The sequence below is a fragment of the Notolepis coatsorum genome (assembly GCF_963971535.1).
Source record: "Notolepis coatsorum genome assembly, contig: SCAFFOLD_158, whole genome shotgun sequence".
Classification (NCBI taxonomy): domain Eukaryota; kingdom Metazoa; phylum Chordata; class Actinopteri; order Aulopiformes; family Paralepididae; genus Notolepis; species Notolepis coatsorum.
This window is the reverse complement of record NW_028172861.1, coordinates 410,484-424,532: the sequence shown is the minus strand read 5'-3', so window position 1 is coordinate 424,532 and position 14,049 is coordinate 410,484. Positions and strand designations below refer to the sequence as shown.

The 14,049-nt window shown below is 42.8% G+C and overlaps 1 protein-coding gene across 1 annotated transcript in view; it reads right to left on the bottom strand.

Annotated features, from left to right (window-relative positions):
* LOC311247958 (leucine-rich repeat, immunoglobulin-like domain and transmembrane domain-containing protein 1) overlaps positions 1-13,483 on the bottom strand; it is a gene marked incomplete at both ends in the record, with an annotated part of 51,400 nt that extends 37,917 nt beyond the window's left edge. Inside the window, one exon of the mRNA XM_084338933.1 lies at positions 13,393-13,483. Within this exon, the coding sequence (XP_084195059.1) occupies positions 13,393-13,483 (91 nt within the window). The remainder of the gene's footprint in view (positions 1-13,392) is intronic.
* Between the last annotated feature and the right edge of the window lie 566 nt (positions 13,484-14,049).

Genomic DNA, 14,049 nt, shown 5'->3' with positions numbered 1-14,049 from the left:
GCCACAGTACTGTAGATTATATGATCACAGACCTTGACCCTTCCTCCCTCAGCTCATTCACTGTGAAACCACTAACCCCCTCTGTCTGATCACAGCCAAATTACCCTGTTTATTAAAAGACCAGACACAACAATGGCACAAACACAAAACAGTAAGCTGTACAATATCAGGAATTCATACAGATGGGACCAAAACAGTGCAGAACAATACCAGAAAGCAACTTATACCCCAAGAATCCAAACACTTTTGGATAACTTTCTGGACTCCACATACACTCACAGTAAAGAAAGCCTCAACCTAGCAGTAAACAATATTAACAATATATACAGACACACAGCAAAGGAGGCACAACTGAAATGTACTACAAACAAACCAAAAACTGCAACAAAAAACAGCTGGTTTGATACAGATTGTAAAATCATTAGGAAAAAAATTTGAATGCTATCAAATCAAAAACACAGAGACCCCAATAATGCTGATGTACGCATTCTCTACTGTGAGACCCTAAAACTGTACAAACGTACACTCAGAACCAAAAAACAACAATATGACAAACAGCAACTGACACTAATTGAGGAGGCAATCAATACAAACAACTTTTGGCAACATTGGAAACACATAAACAAACCACAAAAACAGGAATTGGCTATACAGAACAGTGATATATGGACAACCCATTTTAAAACACTATACCACACTGTTCAAATTGATGGAAACACAGAACAATCTCAAATTCTTGATAAATTGACTAAATTGGAGCTTGCCATAAATGACAATTAAAACCCATTAGACGCCCCAATTATTGAGCAGGAACTGCTTAAGAAACTACAAACTCTTAAATCTAAAAAGGTTTGTGGACCTGATGGCATCTTGAATGAGATGATGAAAAATATGAACAAGAAATTCCAATTGGCTATATTAAAACTATTCAATTTGGTCCTGAGTGTAGGATATTTTCCTGACATCTGGAATCACGGACTCATAACCCCAATCTATAAAAGCGGAGACAAATTTGACCCTAATAACTACAGAGGCATCTGTGTGAACAGTAATCTGGGGAAGGTTTTCTGTAGTATTATGAATACCAGACTTTTAAACTTCCTTACCAAGCACAATGTCTTGAGTAAAAGCCAAATTGGATTTATACCAAAACACCGCACAACCGATCATATTTACACCCTACATACCCTAATTGATAAACATATAAACCAAAATAAAACCAAAATATATGCCTGTTTTATTGACTTCCAAAAGGCTTTTGATTCTATTTGGCATACAGGACTGTTCTATAAAGTTATAGAGAGTGGTGTAGGGGGTAAAACATATGATATTATTAAATCAATGTACTCTGTTATATGTGCAGCGTAAAAATTGGCAAAAAAAGAACAGAATTCTTTACCCAAGGGCGAGGCGTTCGTCAGGGCTGCAACCTCAGCCCGGCACTCTTCAATATCTATATTAATGAATTGGCTAATATACTAGAAAAGTCCTCTGCCCCCGGTGTAAGTCTCCACAATCGGGAAGTGAAATGCCTGCTCTTTGCAGATGACTTGGTTGTGTTGTCCCCCACAGCAGACGGCCTACAGCAGAGCCTGGACCTGCTAGAGCATTACTGTCAGACCTGGGCCCTGGCAGTAAACCCCAAAAAGACCAAAATAATGATATTCCAAAAAAGATCCAGATCTCAGGACGTCCTACCAAAGTTCTCAATTGGTACAAAACATGTAGAGTACTGCACACATTACACCTATTTAGGCCTAAAACTAAGTTCAACTGGACATTTTAAGGAAGCAGTCAATGAGCTGAGAGGGAAAGCACGCCGGGCTTTCTATGCCATAAAAATAAATATACAAACAGAAATACCAATTCGAATCTGGTTAAAATTAATTGAATGTGTTATTGAACCAATTGCACTCTATGGCAGTGAGGTGTGGGGTCCACTTACAAAACAAGACTTTACCCAATGGGACAAACACCCCATTGAGACCCTGCATGCAGAGTTCTGTAAGATTATCCTACATGTCCAGAGGAAAACTACAAACAATGCATGCAGGGCAGAATTAGGCCGTTACCCACTAATACTAAAAATACAAAAAAGAGCAATTAACTTTTGGACACACCTAAAACAAAGTGACCCCCTCTCGTACCATTATCAAGCCCTGCAGTGCCAAGAGCTGAGGAGCATCAGGAACCCCCTTACCCAGCTGGTCCTGAGGCTGAGTCCACAAACCTCAGGAACACCTCAGGAACAGAACACGTCACCAATCAGAATCAATCAAATTACTACACAGCTAAAACAAAACTACATCACCTATTGGAAAACAAACAAAAGCACAGAGCAAAATGCAGTGCTATCTGGCTCTAAATCGACAGTACACCATAGCAGATTATTTGAGCATGGTGACTGATCAACAACTAAAAAGAACCTTGACAAAATACAGACTGAGTGAGCACAGCCTCGCTGTTGAAAAGGGGAGGCACAGGAAAACCTGGCTTCCTGCAGAGCAAAGGCTGTGCTGTCATTGCACCCTCAGTGAGCCTGAAACTGAGTGCCACTTCCTCACCAAATGTGAAAAATATAAATATATTAGAGAAACGCATTTAAAAAAAATTTAATTAATAAAAAAAAGGCTTTCTCGCACTACCAGATACAGAAAAACTACCAGTCCTACTAGGGGAGGACTCAACAAGCTGTGAGCTAGCAGCAGCATATGTTGCTGCCTGCCACAAACTGAGGGACAGTGAGTGACAGTCACCTGACATGTTTACGCCGTAATACTTGATGTTTTATTTTACAATGATATTTTGTATGTACTTATATCTGTTTGTAATCCATGTTTATGTTTAATATTGCTTTGGCAACATGTAGAAGTACGTCATGCCAATAAAGCCATTTGAATTGAATTGAATTGAGAGACAGAGCATAGAGACAGACAGAGAGAGAGACAGATAGAGAGAAAGACAGAGAGAGAGACAGAGCAGAGAGAGAGAGCAGATAGAGAGAAAGACAGAGAGAGAGACAGAGCAGAGAGAGACAGACAGAGAGCAGAGAGAGAGAAAGACAGAGAGAGACAGACAGAGAGCAGAGAGAGAGAAAGACAGAGAGAGAGACAGAGCAGAGATAGAGAGCAGATAGAGAGACAGACAGAGAGAGAGAGCAGAGAGAGACAGATAGAGAGACAGACAGAGAGAGAGCAGAGACAGAGAGAGAGAGCAGAGAGAGAGAGCAGAGGCCACCTAGCAGGGCAGGCAGCAACAATAGTCACATCAAAACAACGACAGGCCATTGATTCAACCTCTGGTCCCTTCATGAGGCATTTTTAAAAGCTTCCAGTGATACACAGTCAGAGAGTTTCAGGTCGTTCTGTAACACGTTCCAAGCCCAGGGAGCAGAATAACTAAACGCTCTCTCTCCCATTTCAGTACGAACATTGGGAACAACAGACAATAGGAGCAAACTTTGAGAACGTAACAAGTAAGAGGGAGAGACTGAGAGTTGCCTTTTAAATCAACATGTACCAATGTACAAAGCCTGCGGGTGGCCAACTGCATGAGGTTAGTAGAATATAAATAAGTATATATTATAATGAAGAACTGAATAACCCCCCCCCCCCCCACACACACACACATACACACATACACACATCTATTTATCAATTTGCCCCATTTACACATCTTTAATTAGACACACACACACACATACAAAACACACACACACTGTGATTGGCCAGGGCCAATGATTTAGTGTTGTTGGCTAACTGTGCTGGTTCTATCAGGGAGGAACTGGTGGAGATTTAAGGACGTCTATGTGGGAAGAGGAGTGATATACGACCATCGGACTCCCGTCCCTGGCCGACTGGGGGGCGGACGGGCTCGGGGGGGGGGGAGCTGGGGGGCGTGCGGACAGAGTTTGGAACGCGGCCAACCCACAAAGTCCAAGCCTCACTCAATTATCCAATACTTTCCAAGTGGCTTTGTATCTTTGTCTCCATCAGGGAGCACGAGTCTCTCTCCTCTCGTCTGTTTGTATTTCATTTGATTACATTTCGGATATCCGTCTACGTGTCGTCGTGGGTTCATCGTCGTAACTAACATAACAGAAACCGCAGAAGTCGTCTTGCGGTCTCACTTTTAATTTTGCGTTTAGACTAGTGTTTTGGGAGGGAATTCTTCGTGCAGACAAGGCTGTAAAAGTGTAGTCGACTCGAGACGACGGAGCCCCGCTAACCCATACGCTACACTGCCTCAGGTCGTTGAGACAACCAAGCGTGCTGTGAAGACCCGCCCTACTCTGTCTCTGATTCGCAGACTGTGGGTGGGGGAATGTGATTGGACCAAAGCAGAGTCACACACAGACAGTGGCTCCAGTCACTAATAGTTGTGATAGCCGCTGGACTGATTCTTGTGTATTTAGAAGTACTGCCAATGTAGCCTTCAGGTGATCTCCGTGGATAGAATCAGACATGCTTGTTCGCTTTGTTTACGCTTCTAGGCTACTGGCGCATGCCTGTGGCGTAAGCAGTACGCGACGAGAGCCTTGAGAACCCTTTTGTCATAGTTTTATGCGGTTTGACTATTCAGATGATAGCGCAAAGGTGTATCGTTTCTAGGATTTCCACCCAGGAAGGTGGTTTAACTTTTTTGCGGAACAAAAGGCACATCCAAAAAAATTATTTTTCCGGATTCACCCGCGAGCGTTTCCGTCTAAACATCGCCTAAGCGGCCTCAGTACTGAGAAAAACGGCTTCTGGAACTTTCCGCACGGCTCCGTGGTTTCGGGCCAATCAGGGGAGGCCGTCTGCGAGAGGCCCGTAACTCGTTGGCCGCCACAGTTGTCAATCACATTCACGCGAGAGAGGCTAGAGTAGAGAAACTGGGCTGAAACAATGCAGAACGGTGTCAATAAAGGTATAGTTTAGTTTAGGAGTATAGTTTTGAGTAAAACATCAAACATTTGTTTTTTTCTTTCAAAAAATTATATCTTGCAGCATATTTTAAGTTTGTCTTTCTTATATTAAAATATATTTAGTTTTTAAGAATTTGTAAAGGATAGGAGAAAATAAGCATGCGCTTCAGCCTATTCCTTTTTTTCGGCCGTTGGTTTTGGATTTTGTAAGTCCACATGGGTGTGTTTTTGATTTGTCTGTAAACAAGACCGAAAAATAAACGTCATTCATTCATTCATTCATTCATTCATTCATTCATTCATTCATTCATTCAATAAGGTATGGAAAACAGCTTATTTTGAGATTTCATGTATTAGATTAGATTAGATTAGATTTAAATGTATTGTCATCATACAGCACAAGTAGCCTACAGTACAACCAAAAGATGTTTGGCATCCAACCAGAGTGCAAATGTAACAGTGAAGTGCAATAGTATACAATGTGCAGGTGATTCAACTGGATATAAATGAGCACTACTGAGAGTAGTAACTAGCAAGTTAGAGTTAGGCTACGTTTAGACGGAGAGAGTCTGAACAGAAACCGCAAAAGTCGTCTTACGGTCTCACTTTTAATTTTGCGTTTAGACTAGCGTTTTGGGATGGAATTCTCCGTGCAGACGAGGCTGTAAGAACTCGAGACGACTGAGCCCCGCTGTCACACGATTGGCGCATATGTCACGTGACGTGCTGTGAAGACCCGCCCTACTCTGCCTCTGATTCGCAGACTGTGGGTGGGGAATGTGATTGGACCAAAGCAGAGTCACTCACAGACAGTGGGTCCAGTCACGCCGCGGGACAGATTCTTGTGTATTTAAAAGTACTGCCAATGTAGCCTTCAGGTGATCGCCATGGATAGAATCAGACATGCTTTGTTTACGCTTCTAGGCTACTGGCGCATGCCTGTGATGTAAGCAGTACGCGCGACGAGAGCCATGACAACCCTTTCGTCATCGTTTTATGCGGTTTGACAGTTTAGATGAGAGCGCAAAGGTTTACCGTTTCTAGGAATTCCACCCTGGAAGGTAGTCTCACTTTTTTGCGGTTTCACCCCGTAAAAACGCCGTTTCCGTATAAACGAAAGGCACATCCGGAAAAATATTTTTGCGGATTCACCTGCTAGCGTTTCCGTCTAAACGGGGCCTTAGTTAGTAAGAGATATTCTCAGCATGACAGTTAGGGGCCTTTCACACCGGCCGGCCTCCGTGCTGGAGCCGGTTCCCGGACGCAATCTCGCGCATTCACACCGGGATTAATTGGTCCGGAACGTGAAAGATGGTGCTCAGCTGGAACCGAATTTTTTTTGGTTTTTCCTTGCGAACCGTGACATCATCAGTGGGCGTGTCATATTATTTTAGGCTGTGAAGACAAGCATAAACGGGGGAAGGTAGAGAGTCGGCATTGCACTGAATCGATCCATTCAACAGGAAGCGATTTGCGACTGATCTCAAAAACGAGATTAGATTCAAATGTATTGTTATGATACAGCACAAGTACAATACACCATCCAACCAGAGTGGATAAAGGAATGCTCCAGAAATGCGTGGAGAAAGGCTTAGCGAGCCTCAGCGCGCGATCACACACACAAAAACACACACGCACTGTATACGTTTGAAATGAATCGTTCCAGCAAAGTAGGCTTCTATTATTCGAATTACTTGTTTTAATGGAGATTAAACAATTTTTTTTATTTATTTATTGCCATTTCAACACATGGTTGATTGGGATTTGTCTCGGTGCAATGCTCATTCATCATAAAATAGTGGAAAAAACATACAGTATAAAAACATACAATATAAAAACGTACAATATAAAAACATACAAGAATTCAATACATACAATGCAAACCCTGAAATAGAAGTATTTCACAAACTAAAAAGTGCATATTGCCTTAAAGTACCTGTCTGCTAGTGCTAGCCCTTATAGTACAAAGTGCCTGTGCATTAGAGCTCGAGTTCAGGTGATGGACAGCCTCGTGTGCTATTCTTAAAACTAGATGTGCTACACCTGAGACTTTGGAGTCTTCTACCAGAGGGAAGGGGGTTAAAGAGATAGTAAGCAGGGTGAGAGGGGTTAAGCAGATTTCATCCACAGGAGCTTCAGGGTTGGCATTTTGACTCAACCAGATATCACCTGCGTACATGAATGGTGAGTTACAGGATTTGTTATTATATTAGGGCGCGACAGTGGCTCAGGAGGTAGCGCAGTCGTCTGGTAATCGGATGGTTCCCCGGTTCGATCCCCGCTCCTCCCGGGCAGCGTGTCGAAGTGTCCTTGAGCAATACACTTAACCCCTAATTGCTCCCGATGAGCAGGTTGGCACCTTGCATGGTCGCCTCCGCCGTCGGTTGTGTGAATGTGGTGTGAGAATGTGAGGAACAAATTGTAAAGCGCTTTGGATAAAAGCTGCTATATGAATGCCCCATTTACTATTTACCATATATATAATACATTTTGAGAGGAAGCCAGCACCATGACACACACACACACACAACTCTTTATCTTTATGCCCCTTTGTTACACTCCCAGACCTGCCCAAGGCTGGGAGAGTCAACACCACAGTCACAGTGTGAACAATGGGTCTCGCTGTCCCACACAAGGAACAGACAGTATGAAAGATGTGAATAGTGGTATCATAGCGCCATCTAGTGATCTTGTACAGATGATGCATGCTGTGGTGATAAACCTCCTAAACAGTTTGCTGTCGTTGCATTTATTGTTGATGTTACAATTGTTATCTGTTTAGGTTGTTCTGTGTTTGTATCTCTGATTCTGTGTGTTGTATAGCCTAGTCCTTGTTCCTGTTGTGTTGATATTTGTATTAGTTCTAGTTCTTATGCCTTCCTCCCCCAGCTGTCGTCCATTATTAATTAGTGTTAATTAGTGTCAGTATTTATGGTCTGTGGTTTGTTGAGATGCTTGTGGAGTCATTCCTCCTTGTTACCTGTTCCTGTGATGTCTTTGTCAAACGTCGTCCTTGCCCTGTAGTTGTGTTCTGTCTAAAGCAAGTGTATGTTAGTTTTCTGTGTATTGCTCTTTTGTTTTCGTGTGTCCAGTCCGTCTTCTGGTTAGGTGTTGTTTGTATTTAGAGCCAGTGCGACTGTGCCTATTATTTTGTGCTTTTTGTACATTTGTCGTGGCTAAGTAAAAGCTCTTAAAATCTCCTGCCTCATATCCCTGCTGACTCTCGTCCTGCTGCCTTGGGTTCTACCTCCACCTCACCTCATCGTAACACCCTTGCATCCACGCCAAACCGCCAGTAAGGCACATATACCACTTACATTTTCACATCTGTACACACCTATATAGTATTATTATATATTTTTGTATTATTATTATTTATTTAAAGACACTATGGTAGTAAGTCGTACTGGCCAGCTGCTTAACTAGTAAGACTATAGGTAAGGGATATGTACAGATATAGATATAGCATCTACTACAGATATGTTAATGGGATTATGTGCAAGTATGTACAGACAGGTGGATATATTCAGCATTATTGTACATGCTATCATACAGAGTTATATGGGTTAAATGCAGGTGTATAAGTAATGTATATAGGAGGTCAACTATACATTGACCCAAAGTCAAACAAATATTTGATCAGCCAAATATGCTACTTTGTCCAATTGACCCAGATCTTTTATGATCCCATAATCCTAGCAGCCTTGACTGGGTTACTTTGTTCCTTCAATTGAAGCCAACTTGTCCTGTTTTCTCCAGCCCAGGTTGTCTGGCCATAGGGGAAGCATGTCGCTGATTCATTCAAATAAAGTAATTACTAGGGATGTCCGATATTATCGGCCGACCGATATTATCGGCCGATATCGGCAGTAAAATGTGATATCGGAAAATATCTGTGAAAAAAAAAAAAAAAAGATTAACATTTATTTAAGCTTTATTTACCCAGGCAAGCAAGTAAGAACCAATTCTTATTTTATTTATTGTCAAAAGTATGCATGTTGGTTTAATTCAACAACAAGATATATGTAATGTAAATTTTTACTTTTTTAATGATCATATTTTGCACAGATAATGCTTACATTTAGAAAGCCTTTTGAATGCATCCAGTGAAATTATTAGTTACCTGAAATTATTCCGTTTTTTTGGGGGGAAACCCTGCATATATCGGTATCGGTTGATATCGGTATCGGTATCGGAAATTAAGAGTTGGACAATATCGGAATATCGGTATCGGTAAAAAAGCCAATATCGAGCATCCCTAGTAATTACCCATGCACTTCGGACGTCGTGAAGTGGCTGAGGCGCGGTAGCGGTACCAGGAAGTAAAACTCACTCCCCTGAGGCATCCAGAGACTGAGCGCTTAGAGAGGAATTCCTTTCTTGGCACATTGGTCTGTGATGTCGCCCGCGGTGCGGACGCCCGGGGTTCGACTCCCACTCGAGGCACGACAGCCTAGGACCGGCTACACTTCTCTGGTTGAAAGGCGCGTAACTATCATTGGTATTGGTTTATTTTTAAAGCTCTTATTGGTAAAACTTCCCTCTTACATCACATCACTTTTGAAATGGAATCTTGAAACCTATTCTACGTTCAAATGACAGGTTCATAGGGTTCCTCCAGTTTTCTCTGAACTAGGAACAACTGCTTTTTCCTTTGATGCTTCCAACACCTGGGATGTCCTCCGACTGACTCTGAGGCTGAAGGTTCTTCCTTCTCTGGCTGCGTTTAAAAGTATGATCTGTGACCACAGTGTGTCGACTCGTAACCGTCTTAGCTGATTGTTTATTCTTATCTATTGTGCCTATTATGTATGAATTTGCTGATAAACTGTGTCTTTCTTTTGTACGCTCGTCGTCGCTGTAAAGGAGGCTAACCTCAGTGTCTCATGAGTTGAAATGAAGTAGGGCTGCGACTTTATCGCATTCATTTCGATTAATTAACTACAGAAAGAATTAAAAGTAAAAAAAAATTGATGCATTTAATCGCATCATGATTTTTCTTTATTGTGTAAGAATGTTACCTTTCAAAGGAGACCAGACTCATGCATGTGCTAAGTATAAAGTATAAAAAAATCGCAAATAACTTTTTTTCTTAGTCTGGTTTGTTCATAAAAAAAATTATTAAATAAGAGAAAATGAGATCAATGAGTTTTTTTTTTCCAATGGTCAACTGTTCTGGAATGTACTTGAAAGTACTTTTACTTTTACCTCGAAAGTGCTTGAGTTTACAAAAGGTCCTTTGCACTATATATTATTCCTAAAATCTGTTGGTCTGTGTAGTAGCTAATACAGGATTTTGCTGCTTAAACGTATGTATAATGTATATTCATTGATGCACTCGTATACCAAAATTTTTTTGAATTGAAAAATGTAGCTTTTTGCATCAAATATTGATATGCGATTCAAATGTGATTAATTTCGATTAATTAACTATAAAGTCTTGAATTAATTCGATTAAAATTTTGTATCCATTTTTAATCCAGGTCTTGCTCGAAAAAGAGATCTTTGATCTCAAGTGACTACCTGGTAAAATAAAGGTTAAATAATCCAGTCCCACCACTAAAATGAAGTCAAATGAAATGCTCTTCCCTATCATACGGTAGCTGTCACAGATGGACTGCCCGTTTTGGAATGAACTGTGCAGGAAGAAGAGCAGCCTCGGGGTCCCCAGGTTCCCTCCGGGGCCTTTTGTTGTTGCACATCATCCCGGTTCCCTTTAATGGACCTGTCTCAAACCCTGCCCCTTTTCTTGATCCTCCAATCACAACTGTCGCTTACCTCGGACAAACTTGGTCCATTGGGCTAACTGTGCCGCCCCTTCGGGGCCGCTGTTTGCAGACCCAGGGTCAGTGGAATTCTTATACCCTTCCCCTGTCCTTACTGGCTGTCTCCCCTGTGTTTGTGACTTCCCCTTCCCCCACCTTTGTTTTCTTTTGGGTCAGGTAAAATTAAACGTTCAGGTATTATTTTAGCATTCCCCGTGTGAGTTCCCTTGTCCTCCCCCTTACTAGTGTGTGTCTGTCGACGCCCAAGGTACTGTACCCCCACTAGTGGCATGTTTAGGGGGAGTCCCCCATGGCTGTGGCAGTAGTTCCCCTTAACCCCAGGGCCAGGCAGCCTACTAAGTGTGTATACTTTATTTTACAGTGTGTACTGTGAAGTAGTATTAGCTTAGCTCACCACACGCATTTTTCTTTGTACCAGTGTGGCCTACTGTTTGAGTCAAATGTACTCAGTTTGAGTAAAATTTACTCTGCGAAATGTACTGTGCATCATGTGTGTAGAGTAGTAGTGCTTTTGTGTGTGTTCTGTCTGTGGCGAGTGGCTGACGTGATCCAATACTAACCCGCGCTACCCGCGTACTGAGCACGACCCCATAAGTAAGCCGGGGTTGTATTAAATAAAATAATGATTAAATAATGATTTAATAATCATTTAAAACTGGTCAAGAAAAAGCAAGCTCTGTGGTGGGAGCGGACCTGGACAGTCTGGAGGTGGTGGCAGAGGGGAGGACGAGGAGGAAGCTGTACGCTATCCTCGAGAACCCCTGCCACCCCCTCCATGATGAGCTGATCGCAACACGGTCCACCTTTAGCCACAGACTTATCCCCCCCCCCCCCCACCGACATACCACAAAGCACTTCCGCCAGTCCTTTGTGCCGGTGGCAATCAGGCTCCACAACCAGGCAGGGCCAGGACGGCTAAATGCCGTGGACTGGAGGAGCTGGGTTGTGGACTGTAACTAATTAATCAATTAACATCATGATTGGACTTGTTTATTTTTCTTTTCTTCCATTCACCACTTTTAGCTCTATTTTAGCCCTATTTAGCTCTTCTTTTTAGCCCTACGTATTTGTCCATCTTTGTTTTTAACACGTACGAAATAAGTGTATGTTATGTATTAAATGTCCTCAGCTCCTATTGAAGCCCAGACTGAAGACTATATAAGGAGGTCTTAACCCTCGAGTCAACCTTTAAAAAACCCACTACCTGTCTCCCTTGTGACCGAAACTGCGATCTCAGTAAAAACATGTATGTTTTTCATGTATTGTTCCAATCTTCTTTCATGAATGAATATCATTATTAACTTCAGTCCTCACCATACATATAGCATATTTATTCATTTTCAGGATTTTAACCATTTCTTAAATTAGGGTTGGGGTTGGGGTTAGGGTTAGGGTTAGGGGGTTAGGGTAACCCTAACCCTAACCCTAACCTGTCCAGTTCTGCGACTAGGGTGAAAGGTGTGACACTTGTTGTTCACACGCTTAATATTGATGAAACATGGATTTGCACCAAGGCTCTGGAACACTCTCCCCCTGGACCTACGAACTGCCCCCTCTGAAAACTCTATTAAAAAACAACTAAAAACACATTTGTTCAGACAGGCCTTTGATCATGCATAGGCACTTCTTCTTGTCCTCACTGTTCTATAGTTTTGTTTTAATTAGTGACTCATGATTTTATCCAAATTATTTTATTCTACTTTTTCTATCTGGTTTCACTGTTTTTAACTGCTGTTTGTTGTTGTTGTCATTTATTTCTGATTTTGTTTTATTGTGTTTTTATATTAAGCTGTAGTGTAAAGCACCCTGTGCATTCGTGCTGTGAAGGGTGCTATATAAATAAAGGTCATTCATTCATTCATTCATTATTGTAATGTGAGTCCAAGATGTGATACTGAGCAACTTTTTTGGCATATACATAAAATCTAGCCAACGCTATCCACAAACACACGTGAAAAAAGGGCTTTTTGACCAGAAGGTGACTCGAGGGTTAAATGACGTCACCGTTAACGCGGACAAAATCAGACTCCAGTTCTTCCCTGCCGCCCCCGTAACCTCTTTATCTGTAACTGAAAAACGTCAGTTTTTCCTTGTTTGGCGCACGTGCGTCTTTTAGCTTTAGACGGTGCAGGTATCCTCTCTCCTCTCTCTGTACATACTACTCCCCACCTGGTTGTTTGAAGGTGATACTCTGAACAGTTGTTCCAGATATTCAATCACTGAAATAGTTCCTCTTTGGCCACTGGCTCTTTGCCCTCTTTCGTTGTCACGGTTCGTGCTCTCCCTGGATCCCCCTTCCTCTTCCCAATTATAGACCCATTTCCAAAATTACCTTTTTTTCTTTAGCGAGATCTTAGAGAACGCGGTTCTAAAGCGCACAGGGCCGACTCCGCCCCCCGAGCCCCTCCTCCGGCAATTCAACTGACATTCAACATTTTCAGGCGATAACGGTTGGATTTGCCTGGCGGCCCCCTTCCAGGCCGCACTATGGACACCGTGCCACTCGCTCCACATCGTGAAAAGGGATCACACCTCGTCCGGCGCAGACGGACAAAGGATTCTGTGGTTCCCCCCGCTTGCCAAGAAAGGAAAGCAACGGTCCCTACTGGCCTGACTGGCTGGATGCAACTGGAAGCCTCTTCCCCCTCTCTGTGCTATCAGTGAGACGCACGCGGTCCTCCGCGAGCGGCGGGATCTAACCTCGACGCCGCGGCCTCGGCTGGAAGACGTCTGCCCGCTGTGCGCTGAAGACCCTCCGTGCCTTCTGGCAGAAGAGCTGATTAAAGTGCATTGTGCCTGAAATAATATATAAACAGCTGCAGCCAATTAAGAAGCCTGGGCTGAAATGGGTCAGATTTGTATTTGGGCACGGCGGCACGCCAGCCCGCTGCAGAGCCATTTTAGGCGGGAGTTTTCCTAGCGGTTTCTGTCGGAGGTGTTACGGCATTCCATGCGCGTCGTTAGTGACTTGAGCGTTTTTTTTAAAGGGAAGGGAGTGCTGAATACATTCGCAAAATGGGTATTTTTTTGTCATGAATATTTCCTGATCTCACGTTCATTTGCAATTCAGTTAGTTTCTCTGCAGTAATCCTAGTCCTAAAACGCTGCCGCCAGACTGCTCACAGGTACCCGGAAGAGAGCTCACATCACCCCTGTACTTGCCTCCTTCCACTGGCTCCCGGTGCGCTTTAGAATAGACTTCAAGGTCCTCTTATTGGTCTACAAAGCCCTTAATGGTAAGGCCCCTGCTTACCTAGCAGACCTCCTCACCGCCTATACCAACGGCAGGGCCCTCAGATCGGCTGACAAGGGTCTCTTTTTCTTTTCTTTTTTTTTAAACTTCATTTTTTAGCGTTT